The sequence below is a fragment of the Littorina saxatilis genome, linkage group LG16 (genome assembly GCF_037325665.1).
Source record: "Littorina saxatilis isolate snail1 linkage group LG16, US_GU_Lsax_2.0, whole genome shotgun sequence".
In the NCBI taxonomy this organism is placed as follows: Eukaryota; Metazoa; Mollusca; class Gastropoda; order Littorinimorpha; family Littorinidae; genus Littorina; species Littorina saxatilis.
In genome coordinates this window covers 543799-558286 of record NC_090260.1, presented here as the reverse complement: position 1 = coordinate 558286, position 14488 = coordinate 543799, and the positions used below count along the sequence as shown (strand labels likewise).

Sequence of the window (14488 nt, the reverse complement as noted above, 5' to 3'; positions counted from 1 at the left end):
TCGCGTTGTCCTAAAAAGGACAGACGGCGCTAGCCAGCGGTGAGGGCGGAAAGCGAGTCTAAGTGACAAGCACGAGACACTTCGCCAACACACTAGACACGTCACACAACCGTTTGGCAGGCATTAATAATAAACTATTTTGAAATACTATCGTACGCTTGAAAACAGTCAATTGCGACCAACAGAGCAGGTTGATTTAACTCGTGTGACTGTTCGATTACATCATCAATTAACCTTAATATTGTAGATACTTTTCTGCCTTTAATATAACCGACTTAACAGACTTGATCTTTCTGAACAATATCACCAATAACGCTTCCTAACCTTTTTGCCAAACACTTGGCTATCAGTTTATAATCGCTGTTTGTAAGGGAGATCTCCAGTTCTTTAATTCATTTTAGGCAAATCCTTTCCCTTGTGTATTAGGGTAATGACAGCTTTGCGCTGCGTAATGTAAGAGCTTATCGTAATGTGTTATGGACTGGATGGCCGAGTGGTAACGCACTTGCGCTCGGAAGCGAGAGGTTGCGAGTTCGACCCTGGGTCAGGGCGTTAGCAATTTTCTCCCCCCTTTCCTAACCTAGGTGGTGGGTTCAAGTGCTAGTCTTTCGGATGAGACGAAAAACCGAGGTCCCTTCGTGTACAATACATTGCATTGGGGTGTGCACGTTAAAGATCCCACGATTGACAAAAGGGTCTTTCCTGGCAAAATTGTATAGGCATAGATAAAAATGTCCACCAAAATACCCGTGTGACTTGGAATAATATGCCGTGAAAAGTAGGATATGCGCCAAAATGGCTGCGATCTGCTGGTCGATGTGAATGCGTGATGTATTGTGTTAAAAAAAACCAAAAAAACAATTCCATCTTACACGGCATAAATAAATCCCTGCGACTTAAAATTTTAAATATGTGCGCGATATAAATTGCATAAAAAATATTAAAAAAATAAAAATAAATCCCTGCGCTTAGAACTGTACCCACGGAATACGCGCGATATAAGCCTCATATTGATTGATTGATTGATTATTGATATAAGCAGATTCGCGATCGTCGATAATGATTTTTCGTGGTGTTGTGTCATTTAAATTACAAAGGAATTGATATGTAAGACAGTTTCAAGCGAGCTATCTTTCGCGGATGTAGTTACTGTGCAAAGAACTATAAATATGGCAAAGGTGTCACGTGACAATCAACTTTGGCTTTGAAGTAGACGATATTTTTTTCCGTAACCGGTTGGGAATTATGCAACAATATCACGGTCTCCTTCCCACAGCAATCTCAGCATTTCGACTTGTTTTAACCTTAGAACGATGTCTTTATCATAACTGTGAAGAACATAACGGAGATCACTGTCAAAGTCGGCCAATCTGCAATCACTTTCGTCTCAGTTGGGAGATAACTCTGTATTCCTGTTTTGATAGAGTCCGCGTAGTAACGACGCATCCGGTCAGAGAGAAACTGGCGTGCTAGCCGTGAAGCATTGAGATCAGTTTGGGCACTACATTGTATCATAAAATTGTACCGTGACCTGCCCATATAGTGAGATGAACACACGAGTTAGGAAATATTTCTTCGACACAAATCTCAGCATCCTCTGCATTCAGACGGGAAATTGTGGACAGTAGTTTATATGTGTTCCTCCTCTGACATAAGAATAAGAGCCAAAAAAGGTTCGGCCCAATCTTTGACGGATCCCAAGACATGTCAAGCGATCCTTTTTTGACCCCGAACCTAGATCGCTGAACATCTGTCATGAGCGCGGGTCAGTCCGAACTAGGTTTGCGAAATCAAGTTTGTGAAGTTATCGGCTATAAGGGTTGAAAAAGGGTGCATTTTTAATAATCCACATCATATTGAGGACAGATGAAACAGAAAATGAATACAGATCTACAAACTAGGAGAGAACAAACACAAACAAGAGGCGAAGCCTTCAAGGCTCACGTAAGAAATCGACAAACAGTAACACAAACTCAATCACTCCGTCACACATACACACACACACACGCACACACACACACACACACCGTACACACACACACACACACACACACACACACACACACACACACACACACACACACACACACACACACACACACACACACACACACACACACACACACACACACAGTAAGCATAGGTGAAACTATGCAAGAAAGCGAGACCCTGGATCTGCCAAGAAGTCTCGGCCCGCTCACAATAACAATGACCGAGACTTTCAGTAATTCCTTTGCGTGACGTCTAACCCTCTTACGTCATAATGTGACGTCTTCAAATAGTTTCTATCACACACGTCGAACACTTTTGACCGAGACTGACGTAATCCATAGACTCGGAAATGTTAAAGTTTCTACCACAGACATACACACATACATACATACATACATACATACATACATACATACGCACGCACAGACAGACACAGTTTATCATCGCATAGGCTACACTTACGTGAGCCAATAAAACAAACTGATTTTGTGAGAACGGTAGCAAATAAATTATGCATGGTCCATCAATGCTTTAATGTTGTGCTACTGTTTCGAACATTCGACAATTAATATAGGCCGTCCTCGACCCTCAATAAAGTCTTTTTCATTACATGTATGATTGGAGTCATTGTGTGTGAAGATGTGTCTTAAAGCTGTGGTCTATTTATGACTTTCCAGGGCTACGAGGTTGAAAATTAGGTATAAAATCATGTACAGAATTCTGTACAGCAAACGCTACCCGAAACCCCACCTATACGGCGTGTATGACCTTGAGAGCTTCAGTCAACGCTTGAATTTTGCAGGGATAACATCCGGTTTGCTCTCTCAAGACTGATCATATTTTATCTTCAAGAGAGATCAAGGGGAAAAATAAACGCCCCGGCGAAGATTCGAACTATCGTCCTCGAGACTTCGTGTCTCATGTCCTAACCACTAGGCTACTGCGCCAATTGAGAAAAAGAAGGAACAACATTGATATGTATTCATGTTATGTTATTCTTGAAGCAGCATGATTTATATACCTATCCGCCCATTGTTCAGAAGTGAATACATGTATAACTATTTCTTAGATGTCTGCTTTCGACTGCACAGAGCTTTGGAGAGATTCAATTACTGTTCTTGTCATTTTTCTTGCATGTTGTAAATAGAGATGTCGCAGCTATTTGCATGGCGCGGATGTCGTGTAGCATGACAGTGTAAACATGTACTGCGATTCCGTGAAACATGTTTGCAAATAAAGGCAAATTTTAATGGCAATGTTTACGTTTTTGCAACGCATGAATGGTAATTCAAGCGTAGAATGATATAAAATTATCTTTTTTGTTTGTATCTTTGACAACACTTGTGAAGTGGCTTAGCGGTTAAGACATCGGCTCCGACATTTCGAGGCCCCGAGGCCTTGAGTTCGAATCCCTGCCAAGTCGTTTATTTTTTCTGCTCGATCCTTGACAAATATGTTCAGCTCTGAGAGAGCAAACCGGATGTTACCACTGCAAAATTCAAGCGTTGACTGAAGCTCTCAAGGTCATACACGCCGTATAGGTGGGGTTTCGGGTAGCGTTTGCTGTACAGAATTCTGTACATGATTTTATCCCTATTTTTCAACCTCGTAGCCCCGGAAAGTCATAAATAGACCACAGCTTTAAGTCAGTGTCTATACAGGTGTGACTGTTCAAGCCATTATATATATGTAGATGTAAGTGAAATCGTTGTCTTTACAGGTGTGGCAGATTGCGTTTTTGTTGCTGTACAGCTACGTGTTGCTGTTTGATTTGAGAGACATTCCTTCCCCTGCCTTCATCGCCCTGATGGTGTGTGTGGCTGACACAGCCTGTGAGGAGATCAGACAGGTCAGCCAGGTCAGACAGGTAGGTCTTACAGAGATACTCCTTTTCTTGCCTTCATTGCCATGATGGTGTGTGTGGCTGCACTCGAGGAGATTAATCAGGTAGACCCCGCAGTGCTTTATTAATAAACACAGTTTACACATTTCCGAATCTGGGATAGCTGAGATATTATCCCAGGGACAATTGTTGCGTATATCCGAGTCTCTGGCGATATATAAGCTATCCTGAATGAGGTGTGTAAATCTATTCATCTCCGTTGCATTGTTGGCGGCAAAAAAATGATATTATTTTTACAAACCTGCTAATGTCTGATTTTGACATGCAAAGACCTTCTGCATAACAGTATTTATGCGCGTAGCTTGTTCTCATGTTCACATTTAACACTGTACAGTGAGCACAAAAAAGTTCAGGATATTTTTTTAGTGGTATAGCCAAGATATTCTACATTTGTTACATCCAAAAGTTTCTTTGGTGTCTTACCTAACAGTTCATACACATTTCGTTCAAATCCGTCGCGCTGTAAGGCTGGTCTAGCGTGTAAAAGAGAGCGACCACGATACTGAAAAACAGCCACAAATCCTGTAAATATACTAATATACCTATATTTACCTCATGACATGTGTGGTACAATGGCTGCTAAAACGTCCGTTCCACCTGTCTGCATAAATTAGGTAACAGCCCTGATGGAGTTCCTTTGTCAGTACCCTGTGTTCGAGTGTGGTCGGGTATGTTCTGGAACACTCCCTATGACCACACACATGTGCATACGGCAACATATGTTGCGGGGGGGGGGGGGGGGGGCTTTTAGAGGTGTAGTTGTTGGACTGTAGTGTAGAGGCTGATTGGCAGTGCCACGGGGTGAGGGTGGAGCTGGGGCGGAGAATATATCGTATGTAATTGAATACTAATAAGCATGATCAGTTAGACTAGAGTTACAAACTATGTTGATCGCCACAGACATTACACAGGGCGAAAAGGGTCAAACGCGAAAAGTATGCATCCTTTTACTCGATCTTTTTGCTCGATCATTTGACCCTTTTCGCCTTCCATAGTGGGATACCTCCAGCTTCGCTGGGATTAAAAAGTTAAAAAGTTAACCAACAAAAGGAGGTCGGAAAACTTCAGCACGTGATAATAAAGATGACGATGACGATGATGATGATGATGATGATGATGATGATGATGATGATGATGATGATGATGATGATGATGATGATGATGATGATGATGATGATGATGATGATGATGATGATGATGATGATGATGATGATGATGATGATGAAGATGAGGCATGAAGAGCATACATAATTATGTGGTTATTCATAAAATCAAATGCATACTATGCAGATAATTATAAATGCAAGCTGGTAGCAATCGAATATGTAGCAATAGTACAACAAAAATATGTTCAGAATATAGTATTACAATGCACAGCATATCTTTGACGTAATACTAAGTGTGGTAAATCAAAAGGCGTTAAACTACTCAGACATTAAGTGGTTTTTAACACATTTTTAAAAACTTTTTAATGACTTTAAGTGCTTAAAGGATGATGGAAGTGAATTCCAAACTGAAGTACCCGAGAGAGAGAGAGAGAGAGAGAGAGAGAGAGAGAGAGAGAGAGAGAGAGAGAGAGAGAGAGAGAGAGAGAGAGAGAGAGAGAGAGAGAGAGAGAGAGAGAGAGAGAGAGAGAGAGAGAGAGAGAAAGCGAATTTGTCCTTCGCTGGGGGTATGCAGTGCTTTGGCATTGCACTTCTACTTAATTTATTTTGATTTATTCCATAGGTTTTGAGTCATGTACCAACAATTGACAATAGTGCGAAAGTGCCCTCAAACAGGTTTCCCAGAATCCCGTATTATTTTTGTGTATGGGATACCCCAAAGAAAAGGTCAAAGGGCATATGTATTACCGCGTGTCGACTAATAGTAATGGTAGTTGAGCACTTCTAGTTTGATCCACTTCTGGCAATGTATACAAACACTTGATTTACAGTGTCCTTTTTTTTCTTCTTTCAAAGTCGACTTTTGAGGCGGGTGGAAAGATGCGCAACTGGCTGCACAGTGCGAAGAACTACTGGAGGCAGAATTGGAACAAGGTGGACGTGGTCAGCATCATTGTGTTCGTGCTCGGCATCACACTGGTCTTTGCTCCCAGCAAGCCAGCAAACATTGTGGGGCGAGTGGTGCTGGCCGCTAACTTCTCCGTCTTCTCCCTGCGCTTCCTGCAGAGGCTCATGGTGTTCACAGAGCTGGGGCTGCTGCTCGTTATGGCCGAAAAAATGGTGAGCACTGCACATTTATACAGCCCCAAAGAATACCCCTGGTGTATGACCAAAGTCCTCTCATAGAACCATGTTTACAGATTGTTTGTTTTGTACGGTCAAATCAGCCAGTTTTTGACTGAGTGTATTGCTGGGGACCGGAAGACAGAAAAGGACGCGGAGGCCAGAGTGTGAGCGTATATATATGTTACAGTCAAAACGGGAAATCAGTCATTACGGGTAATGACTACACTGAAGGAATAGTACCATATCAGTGGAAGCAGGCAAATGTAACACCCCTTTTCAAGAAGGGATGTAAGAGCAGTCCAGGCAACTACCGCCCAGTGAGTTTAACAAGCATACCATGCAAACAGTTAGAAAAGTTGATAAGAACCAGTGTTTTCTCTCATTTGACAGCCAACGACTTGTTATCAGATTGCCAGCATGGTTTTGTGGCAAAACGATCATGCGTGACAAACTTAATTAGCGTCATTGACGACTGGACAGATAGCTTAGATGATGGAGTACCGGTTGACGCTGTGTACCTTGATTTTGCTAAGGCATTCGAGTGTGTTCCGCATGTGCGGTTACTGAAAAAACTAGAAGCATATGGTATCCATGGACTTGTCAAAGACTGGATCGGTCAAAGACTGCAACTGGTCATGGTGGTCGTGACCGCATGCTGAAAGAGCTTGAAAAAAAGTTTGCTAATGTTTTGAGAGAAAGCGTTGAACTGTTCAAGTCTTTTTGTGAGGTTTGCCAGGAGAAAACAAAACGGAAGAGAACCAAAGGAGTGGTTGTTCGACCCATTCTGTCCCATGAATTCGCGTCCAGGGGTCAAGTGGATCTCATCGACTTTCAGTCAATGCAGGATGGACAATACAGGTGGATCATGGTATATCAGGACCATCTTACCAAATTTGTCGTGCTTCGACCACTCAGTTCCAAACGAGCAAGTGAAGTTGCGCTACAGCTTGTTGACATTTTTAATTTGATTGGAGCCCCCGTTATTCTACAGTCAGATAATGGATCTGAGTTCACCGCTTTCATCATAAGGGAACTGCGGGAAATCTGGCCGGAACTCAAAATCGTCCACGGAAAGCCACGGCATCCCCAGAGCCAGGGTTCAGTCGAGAGAGCGAACTCCGACATTAAAGATATGCTAATTGCATGGATGACGGACAATCAAACAACGGGTTGGTCATTGGGACTCAGATTTGTGCAGTTTGCTAAAAACAGATCCCACAGCGCAGGCATCGGGCGATCTCCCTACCTGGCAATGTTTGGAGTGGAACCAAGAGTGGGCCTCAGTTCCACATCTCTGCCTACCTGGCAATGTTTGGAGTGGAACCAAGAGTGGGCCTCAGTTCCACATCTCTGCCTACCTGGCAATGTTTGGAGTGGAACCAAGAGTGGGCCTCAGTTCCACATCTCTGCCTACCTGGCAATGTTTGGAGTGGAACCAAGAGTGGGCCTCAGTTCCACATCTCTGCCTACCTGGCAATGTTTGGAGTGGAACCAAGAGTGGGCCTCAGTTCCACATCTCTGTCTGTGGATTTGATTGATCGGTTGCAGACAGAAGATGATCTCCAGGCTATTGCATGTTCCACTGCATCGCCACAAGCCGAACTGGGGCCAGATGCCTCTGTCATTTTGAATGAAACGGTAGATGGCGGAACAGAGGACACCACTGAAGATTTTCCAAATAACTCAGCAGCTGCTGTGGTTTGGACGAATTGGCGGCAGGTGGATCAGTTGATCTCATGGAAGATCTTTAGTGCGCGTTTTATAGCAATTGGCTTTCGCACACACGGGTGCAACCTTCGTGTCTACCACTCTGTGTGTTTTATAGCCTTTACAACCAAATAAATTTAATGTGTTTTTGCTGCTTTTTTTTTTGGTTGTTTTTTTTGTTTTTTTTGTGCCTCAAGTGAAGACCGTCAGTAAGGAATGTTCTAGACTGTATGTGTGCACAAGTCAACAGTGACGACGCCCTGAGAAACCCAGACTTTTAACTGACATTCACACAACACGCTTTGATAGATAGACACATTGACACACAGCCAGCACACTCTGGCCACGCCCCTCCAGCCAGTCACGTGACCTTGACGACGCGCTCATAGAGACTTGCTATGAACTCTGGGACGGGACAGGTTCGAGTCATAACGCGCTGTCAGTGAGATATTGGTTGTATGTGTCAATGTAGTATTTGTTAAGAGAGAGACTGAGAGAGAGAGAGAGAGAGAGAGAGAGAGAGAGAGAGAGAGAGAGAGAGAGAGAGAGATGTTTGGAGGAGGTTGGGTGTGTGTGTGAAGACGGAGGGGGGGAGGGGGTGGGGGTAGGGGGAAGTGAAAGCGAAACACTGACGATCTGAGTCAGTGTGTACACTGAGCAGCAAACATGGCTTCTCCATATTTAAAACACACTGACATACCGCGCATAGGTAACACAGCTATGTGTGGTTCATACAGCGTAATGGTGAGAAAACATGGACACCTACTATAGCCTTGATAAACCATTCCACTGACCTGAGACATGTGTTTGGTTCATACACAGTAATGGTGAGAGAACATGAACACCTACTATAGCCTTGATAAACCATTCCACTGACCTGAGACATGTGTTTGGTTCATACAGAGTAATGGTGAGAGAACATGAACACCTACTATAGCCTTGATTTTTTTTTTTTCTTTTTTTTTTTCTTCTCTAGTCGAATTTTGGCTTCTGCAAAAATAAGTACCGATATCAGGTCCCCAACTCTTCGCCACGATTGTTGATTGTGATAGGTGAGTGAAGAAGGTAAGAATGCAAAGAGCGTTTGAGGAATGTTTGGCAGGTGACTCTACACTGATGTGAGACTAGTGGTTCTGTCGTCACTGATTATGAGGCGTAATGGAAGGTATATGTCATGCCAGTTTTTTTTTATTTTTTTTTTATCAATTGTGTGTGGTTTTCTACAATGGACAAAATCTTGCATCTTTAATGTTGGTTATTGTCTTACATATGTCTGTGTTTGGGTTGACTTAAGTGTTGTTTGTGGCGGTGTATGGATTTTTTTGTTTTTTGTTTTTTTGTTTTTTGTGGACAACGCCTTTATTTTCAAATTTTGCAATTATGAAAAAAGTGCATAGTGTAAAGGGTATTATGAAACACGAAGTTTCATTTCATTTTCAAACATGAATGTTAAATTTACGGGAGTACCATATCTAAATTTGCTAATGCACATTTTAGCAATAAGAACTAAATGGTTAATGATATCTAGACACACGTTGCCTGCATTTTCAACACAAACAACCCCAAGTAGTACAGATTTTGCGTTAAGTTTAACACGTACACCAGTTTTATCTAGTATAGTGTTTTCGACGTGTTTCCATAAAGGCTTAACTTTACTACAATCATAGAAAAAATGTTCGATGTAGTCTCTTTCGTGTGTGCAGTATGGACAATATTCACTGTCGGACAGTCCCATTTTTTGTAGAAGAATGTTTGTGGGATAGATGTTGTGAACAATTTTCCAGTGCAATTCTCGTAGTCTTGATTCTTTTGTTGCGTTTTTTGCTATAGACCAGCATGTTTCATTGACGTCAAAATTAAATGTATTTTTCCAAAATAAAACAGAACAGGGAGTGGAATACTTCGTCTTTACAATAAATTGCCTAATCAGGTTTGCAGTCATATGGTTCGTACCGTTAAAGGCTAAATAGTGTTGTTCGTTAATATGAGATGTCACAAACTCTGGGTTGTTTCTCAAGTATCTGGAGACAGCGGCTCTAACGACCAGGTATTCCAGATAGAGATTTGGCGAGGGCCCTAAAATTTCATTTACCATTTCAAATGGCATAATAGTATTGTTGTGCAACACATCATTCACATATGTAAACCCTTTCTGAGCCCATTTCTGATAATAAATAACCTGATTCTGGTAGACTATACCACTATTATTCCAAAGACACGTCATTTTTAACGATCCATGCCATGGAGTTTTACTATAATCTAGCCATGTCGAGGCAACACGTTGCCAAAAAACAGACTTAATCTGATGAAAGCCTTTGATTTTTTTTGTTCCTATAGGAGTACTAAAACAAGCTAAGTTCCTTCCAAAAGATTGAAATGTTCCTCTTGGTATCCATGTCCACGTGCCATTCACATCCTTACTCGACAGTTTAATACACCATTGACACAGGAATGAGTCTTGCATCACCTTGATATCTATCATATTTACCCAGCCCTGGTCTGTGTTACTGTTGACTACTACCCCTTTCACCTTTTCAAATGCTTTCTTATTACAGTCCCGTTTCCTCCACAAAAACCTATACAGTAGAGTGTTGATTTCTTTCAGCACCTTATCTGGCAAGCAGATGGACTGTAACACATACACAAACTGTGATAACAAAAAACTCTTAATTACGCATATTTTTCCGAGAATACCCAGATTTCGTTTTTCCCAGTTTAGAATTATTCTTTTAACGTTTAAAGCCAAAATCATCCATGTTTTCATTTCTTTTGGAACCAATCAACTTCATTTCGGACTTGGGCATGTTTAACTTAAGACATGATATTAAAGTAAATTGCTCCAGTATTTCTAAAACACAGTTAATGTCTTCTTCGTCTCTTAGAAACATGGTGATGTCATCAGCATATAACAATACTTTTAATAATTATTATGTTGTCTGCTACGTTTAGCCCTTTTAGCTCTACACTCTGTCTAAAACGAATCGCTAGAAGTTCTACACCGATCACGAAGGCCAGGGGTGAGAAAGGACACCCCTGAAGAATCCCGGAATTCACTTCAAAGTCTTCGGAAAGCCACCCGTTATAGCCAATACAACTTCTTGTATTAGCAAAAAGAACTTGGACCCACTGAACAAAGTGTAGACCGAAGCCTAGCCTTCTAAAGGCACAAAGCATGTATTTTTTTGGAAATAGAGTCAAAAGCAGCCTGAAAATCGAGTGCTAATAGTACACCAGGTTTTTCTTTAAGTCTGAAATATTCAATTACATCATCAATTGTTCTTAAATGAGTACTAACGTTCCGACCTTTTATATAACCCAACTGGTCCTCGTGTACAACGCTATCTACAACAGTACATAGTTGATTCGCTAAACATTTTGCTAACACTTTGTAATCTGCATTTGTCAGTGAAATTGGCCTCCAGTTAGAGAGTTTGTCTTTCGGGAGGTTTTTCCCTTTATGAATAAGGGTTAACACAGCCGCCGTTTGTGAGTGCGACAAGTGACCGTTTTGAAACGACGCATTATAGGAGTGAACAACAAGGCCCTTTAACTTGACCCAGAAAAATTTCAGAAATTCAGTTGTAAGACCGTCAGTGCCAGGAGATGAGCCGTTATTTAACTTACTTAGCGCCCTAGAGGCCTCTTCAACACTTATTTCACCTTCACAAACTTTCTTCTCCTCCTCTGTCAGACGAGGGGTTTCACAATTTTGCAAAAAAGAATCTGTATCGTTATCAATGTTGATGCTATTGTCACTGTACGCATATTTGTTTTCAAAGTAGTGTTTTTGTGCCTGCAGTATGTCAAACTGATCGACTAATACATCGCCATTATCAAGCTTGATGCTGGGAAACAATTTTGCACTGGCTCGAGATTTTTCAAGGTTTAAAAAGTACTTTGTATTTTTTTCCCCTTCATCAATCCATTTCATTCTAGATCGTGTTTGGGCACTTTTTAAGCGTTCATGCTCAAAGACTTCTAGTTGAAACTTCAGTGCCTCGCGATTACGAAGCAGATTTTCATCAAGCGGTTGTTTGGCAAGTGATGATTCACACTGTGCCAGTTTATCTTGTAAGTGCAAATTCTTGTTTTTCTTTAAAACTGCCAGGTTTTTGCTGTACTGAATAGTTTCGTCCCTTATCTCTAACTTAAGTACTTCCCACCGGTTCTCAGCACTCTCTGATGTGTCTGTGCGAAGGGAAGTGTCAATAAGGTTATTCATTCTTTCTACGAATACACAGTCCTTTAACAAGGCGTTGTTAAACTTCCAGAAGCCGGGACCTCTGGTCACTTCTGAACATTTTAAAGACACAAGCACCCCCCTGTGATGAGAGGAGGGAACAGAGTAAATCTCCGTTTCCAAAACACTGTCTATTGCAGCATCGTTCAAAAACACGTAGTCGAGTCTTCTTGCAGTTAATTTGCCGTTGCTGATTCTTGACCAGGAGAATTCCTTGCATAGAGGGTTTAGCACCCGCCACGTGTCACATAGTTCGCACTCAGTAACAAAGTCGTTGAAAAGTTTAACGAGTGCTGGCGAGTGATTTTCGCCTGCGATGATGTCTAATTTATTGTACATCACTGCGTTAAAGTCACCGCAGACTACTTTAAGATCACAATCACAATCACTAATTGTATCTGAAAGAGAAGTCAGAAAATGTTTAGTGTCAGCTAAGTTACACGGGGCGTACACATTGAAGATAGCCATTTCTTTAGTGCCAATGTTAACTTTTACCATCAGAATTCTATCAGAAATTATTTCTGCGGATCATGCATGGGGAAAGTGTTTTCTCACCAGTATTACCTGGCCTCTACTATGACGAGTACCAGCACAGTACACAACCTCACCACCCCATTCTTTCTTCCACTGCTCTGCATCTTCGGGCATTATGTACGACTCTTGCACACATACAATGTCATATTTCTTTTCCTTTAACATTCTAAATATCTTTTTGCGTTTTGATGTATTCCGGAGTCCTCTAACATTTAAGGAGAACGCTTTGACACCATCGGCCATCGCTGGAGTGAGATAGTGTAAATACTATAAAAACAACTGGTGAAATCGCAGAGCCATAGTACGTAAGTCCGTAAGCCAAAGCCGGGCCGTCGTCGTTGGGTCAGTCGGTCAGTTAGTCGGTCGGTCAGCCTTTCTCCTGGCCTTCTTCATCGTGAGAGGCCATCTTCACCATCTTCGTCGGTGTTCCTAGCGGGCTACCAGAACGGTCCCGCTTGGGAGTGTAGGAGCGACTTCTGCTCTGGGTGCCAGCGCGGTTTCCAAGACGCCCGCGGTCATTTGTGTGAGACATTGAGTTTCTGCTTTGTTCGCTGTTGTTACCCGCAGCCGCGGACAGCTGTTCTGGCTTCTGTTGGTCTCCTGAAGCGTAGCCAGAGTTGACGTCAAGATCACAACATGGGTCGCCACTCTTGTGGCCCGGTTTTTTGCATGATCTACATACCACGTCCCCCTGACACGTGGAGACATGGTGACCCGTCTCTAGACACTTTGAACAGATCACGGTCTTTTTCTGGTTTTGTTCGCGGTGATACACTTTGGCAGTGAAGAAACTGACTTTGAGTGTTTTCTCTAGTGGGGTGTTTGGTGTGGAAATGAATACAAATCTTCTCCCCGTGAGAAACCGGGTTAGTTTTCCATCAGCGTCTCTGGCCCTTTCTTGTTTGATGGCTGATCGGAGTTCTACTCCAACCCTGATAAGGGCAGTTTCGATTTCAGAATCGGCCACAGATATAGGAATGTCGTCCACCCAGACTTTCGTCGAAGGTTTCTCTTCTCCAGTTTCGTTGCGCAAGATGAAGGGGTTAGTGCCTGCGACTTGCAGAGAGACGCCTCTGAGGGAAAGTCCCTTGACCAAAAGAGTGTTACGAGCCTCAGTGGAGGCAGGGGAGATTCTCCATAGACCTTTGATGTTTTGAACACCGAGAACCGTCTCGCGCCCAGAGACCCTTTCTGCCGCCACACAAATATCGATGCATTTAGGTCGATCACTGCCACCATTTGGAATAGCACTGTTTTTTATAAAAAAAACTGGCAGTACTTGCGATGCCATGGTTGCACCACACAGGTATCCACAATCAAAGAAAGAAAACGAAAAATCCTGTCCAGAAAATCTGCTATGGTGGGCCAAAGGCCAAAGCCCTTGTCAAATATCAAACACCTGCCACGAGGCCTATAACACAGGTAAGGCTTAGCCACAAAACACAGCAGTCATTGAACACAGCTCACGGCAAATCAGAGCATCGACACTTGCGACCGTCTCCGCCGAGAGTTCAGCTGCGAATCAATGTGTTTTTGCTTGATTTTTGAATTATTACTAAGTTTAATATTGACTTATGTTAAATATTGTATGGAAACACAATATCATGCATAATTGGATAAAAATTAGATGATTGTGGGGGAGCAAACTATGAAGACTCACAATTTTTGTAATAATGGGATTCATCTCAGAACATTTAGTTCATGTTCAGTCATTACTGGTAATGTCTAGAGCATATTTTTAGTCATTTACGGGTAATGACTAAAGATTTTAGGCATTTCCAGTAATGACTGATCAAAACCGTCATTTCCGGAAATGACTAAAACTTACCCGTAATGACTGATTTCCCGTTTATATATATATATATATGTGAAAGAAACAAT

At 42.1% G+C, this 14488-nt stretch overlaps 1 protein-coding gene across 1 annotated transcript in view; it reads left to right on the top strand.

Moving 5' to 3' along the window:
- The first annotated feature begins 5878 nt into the window (after positions 1-5878).
- The window catches only part of LOC138951424 (transient receptor potential cation channel subfamily M member 5-like), a 56361-nt gene continuing 47751 nt past the window's right edge, over positions 5879-14488 (top strand). Inside the window, exon 1 of the mRNA XM_070323030.1 lies at positions 5879-6120. Within this exon, the coding sequence (XP_070179131.1) occupies positions 5881-6120 (240 nt within the window). The 5' untranslated portion in view covers positions 5879-5880. The remainder of the gene's footprint in view (positions 6121-14488) is intronic.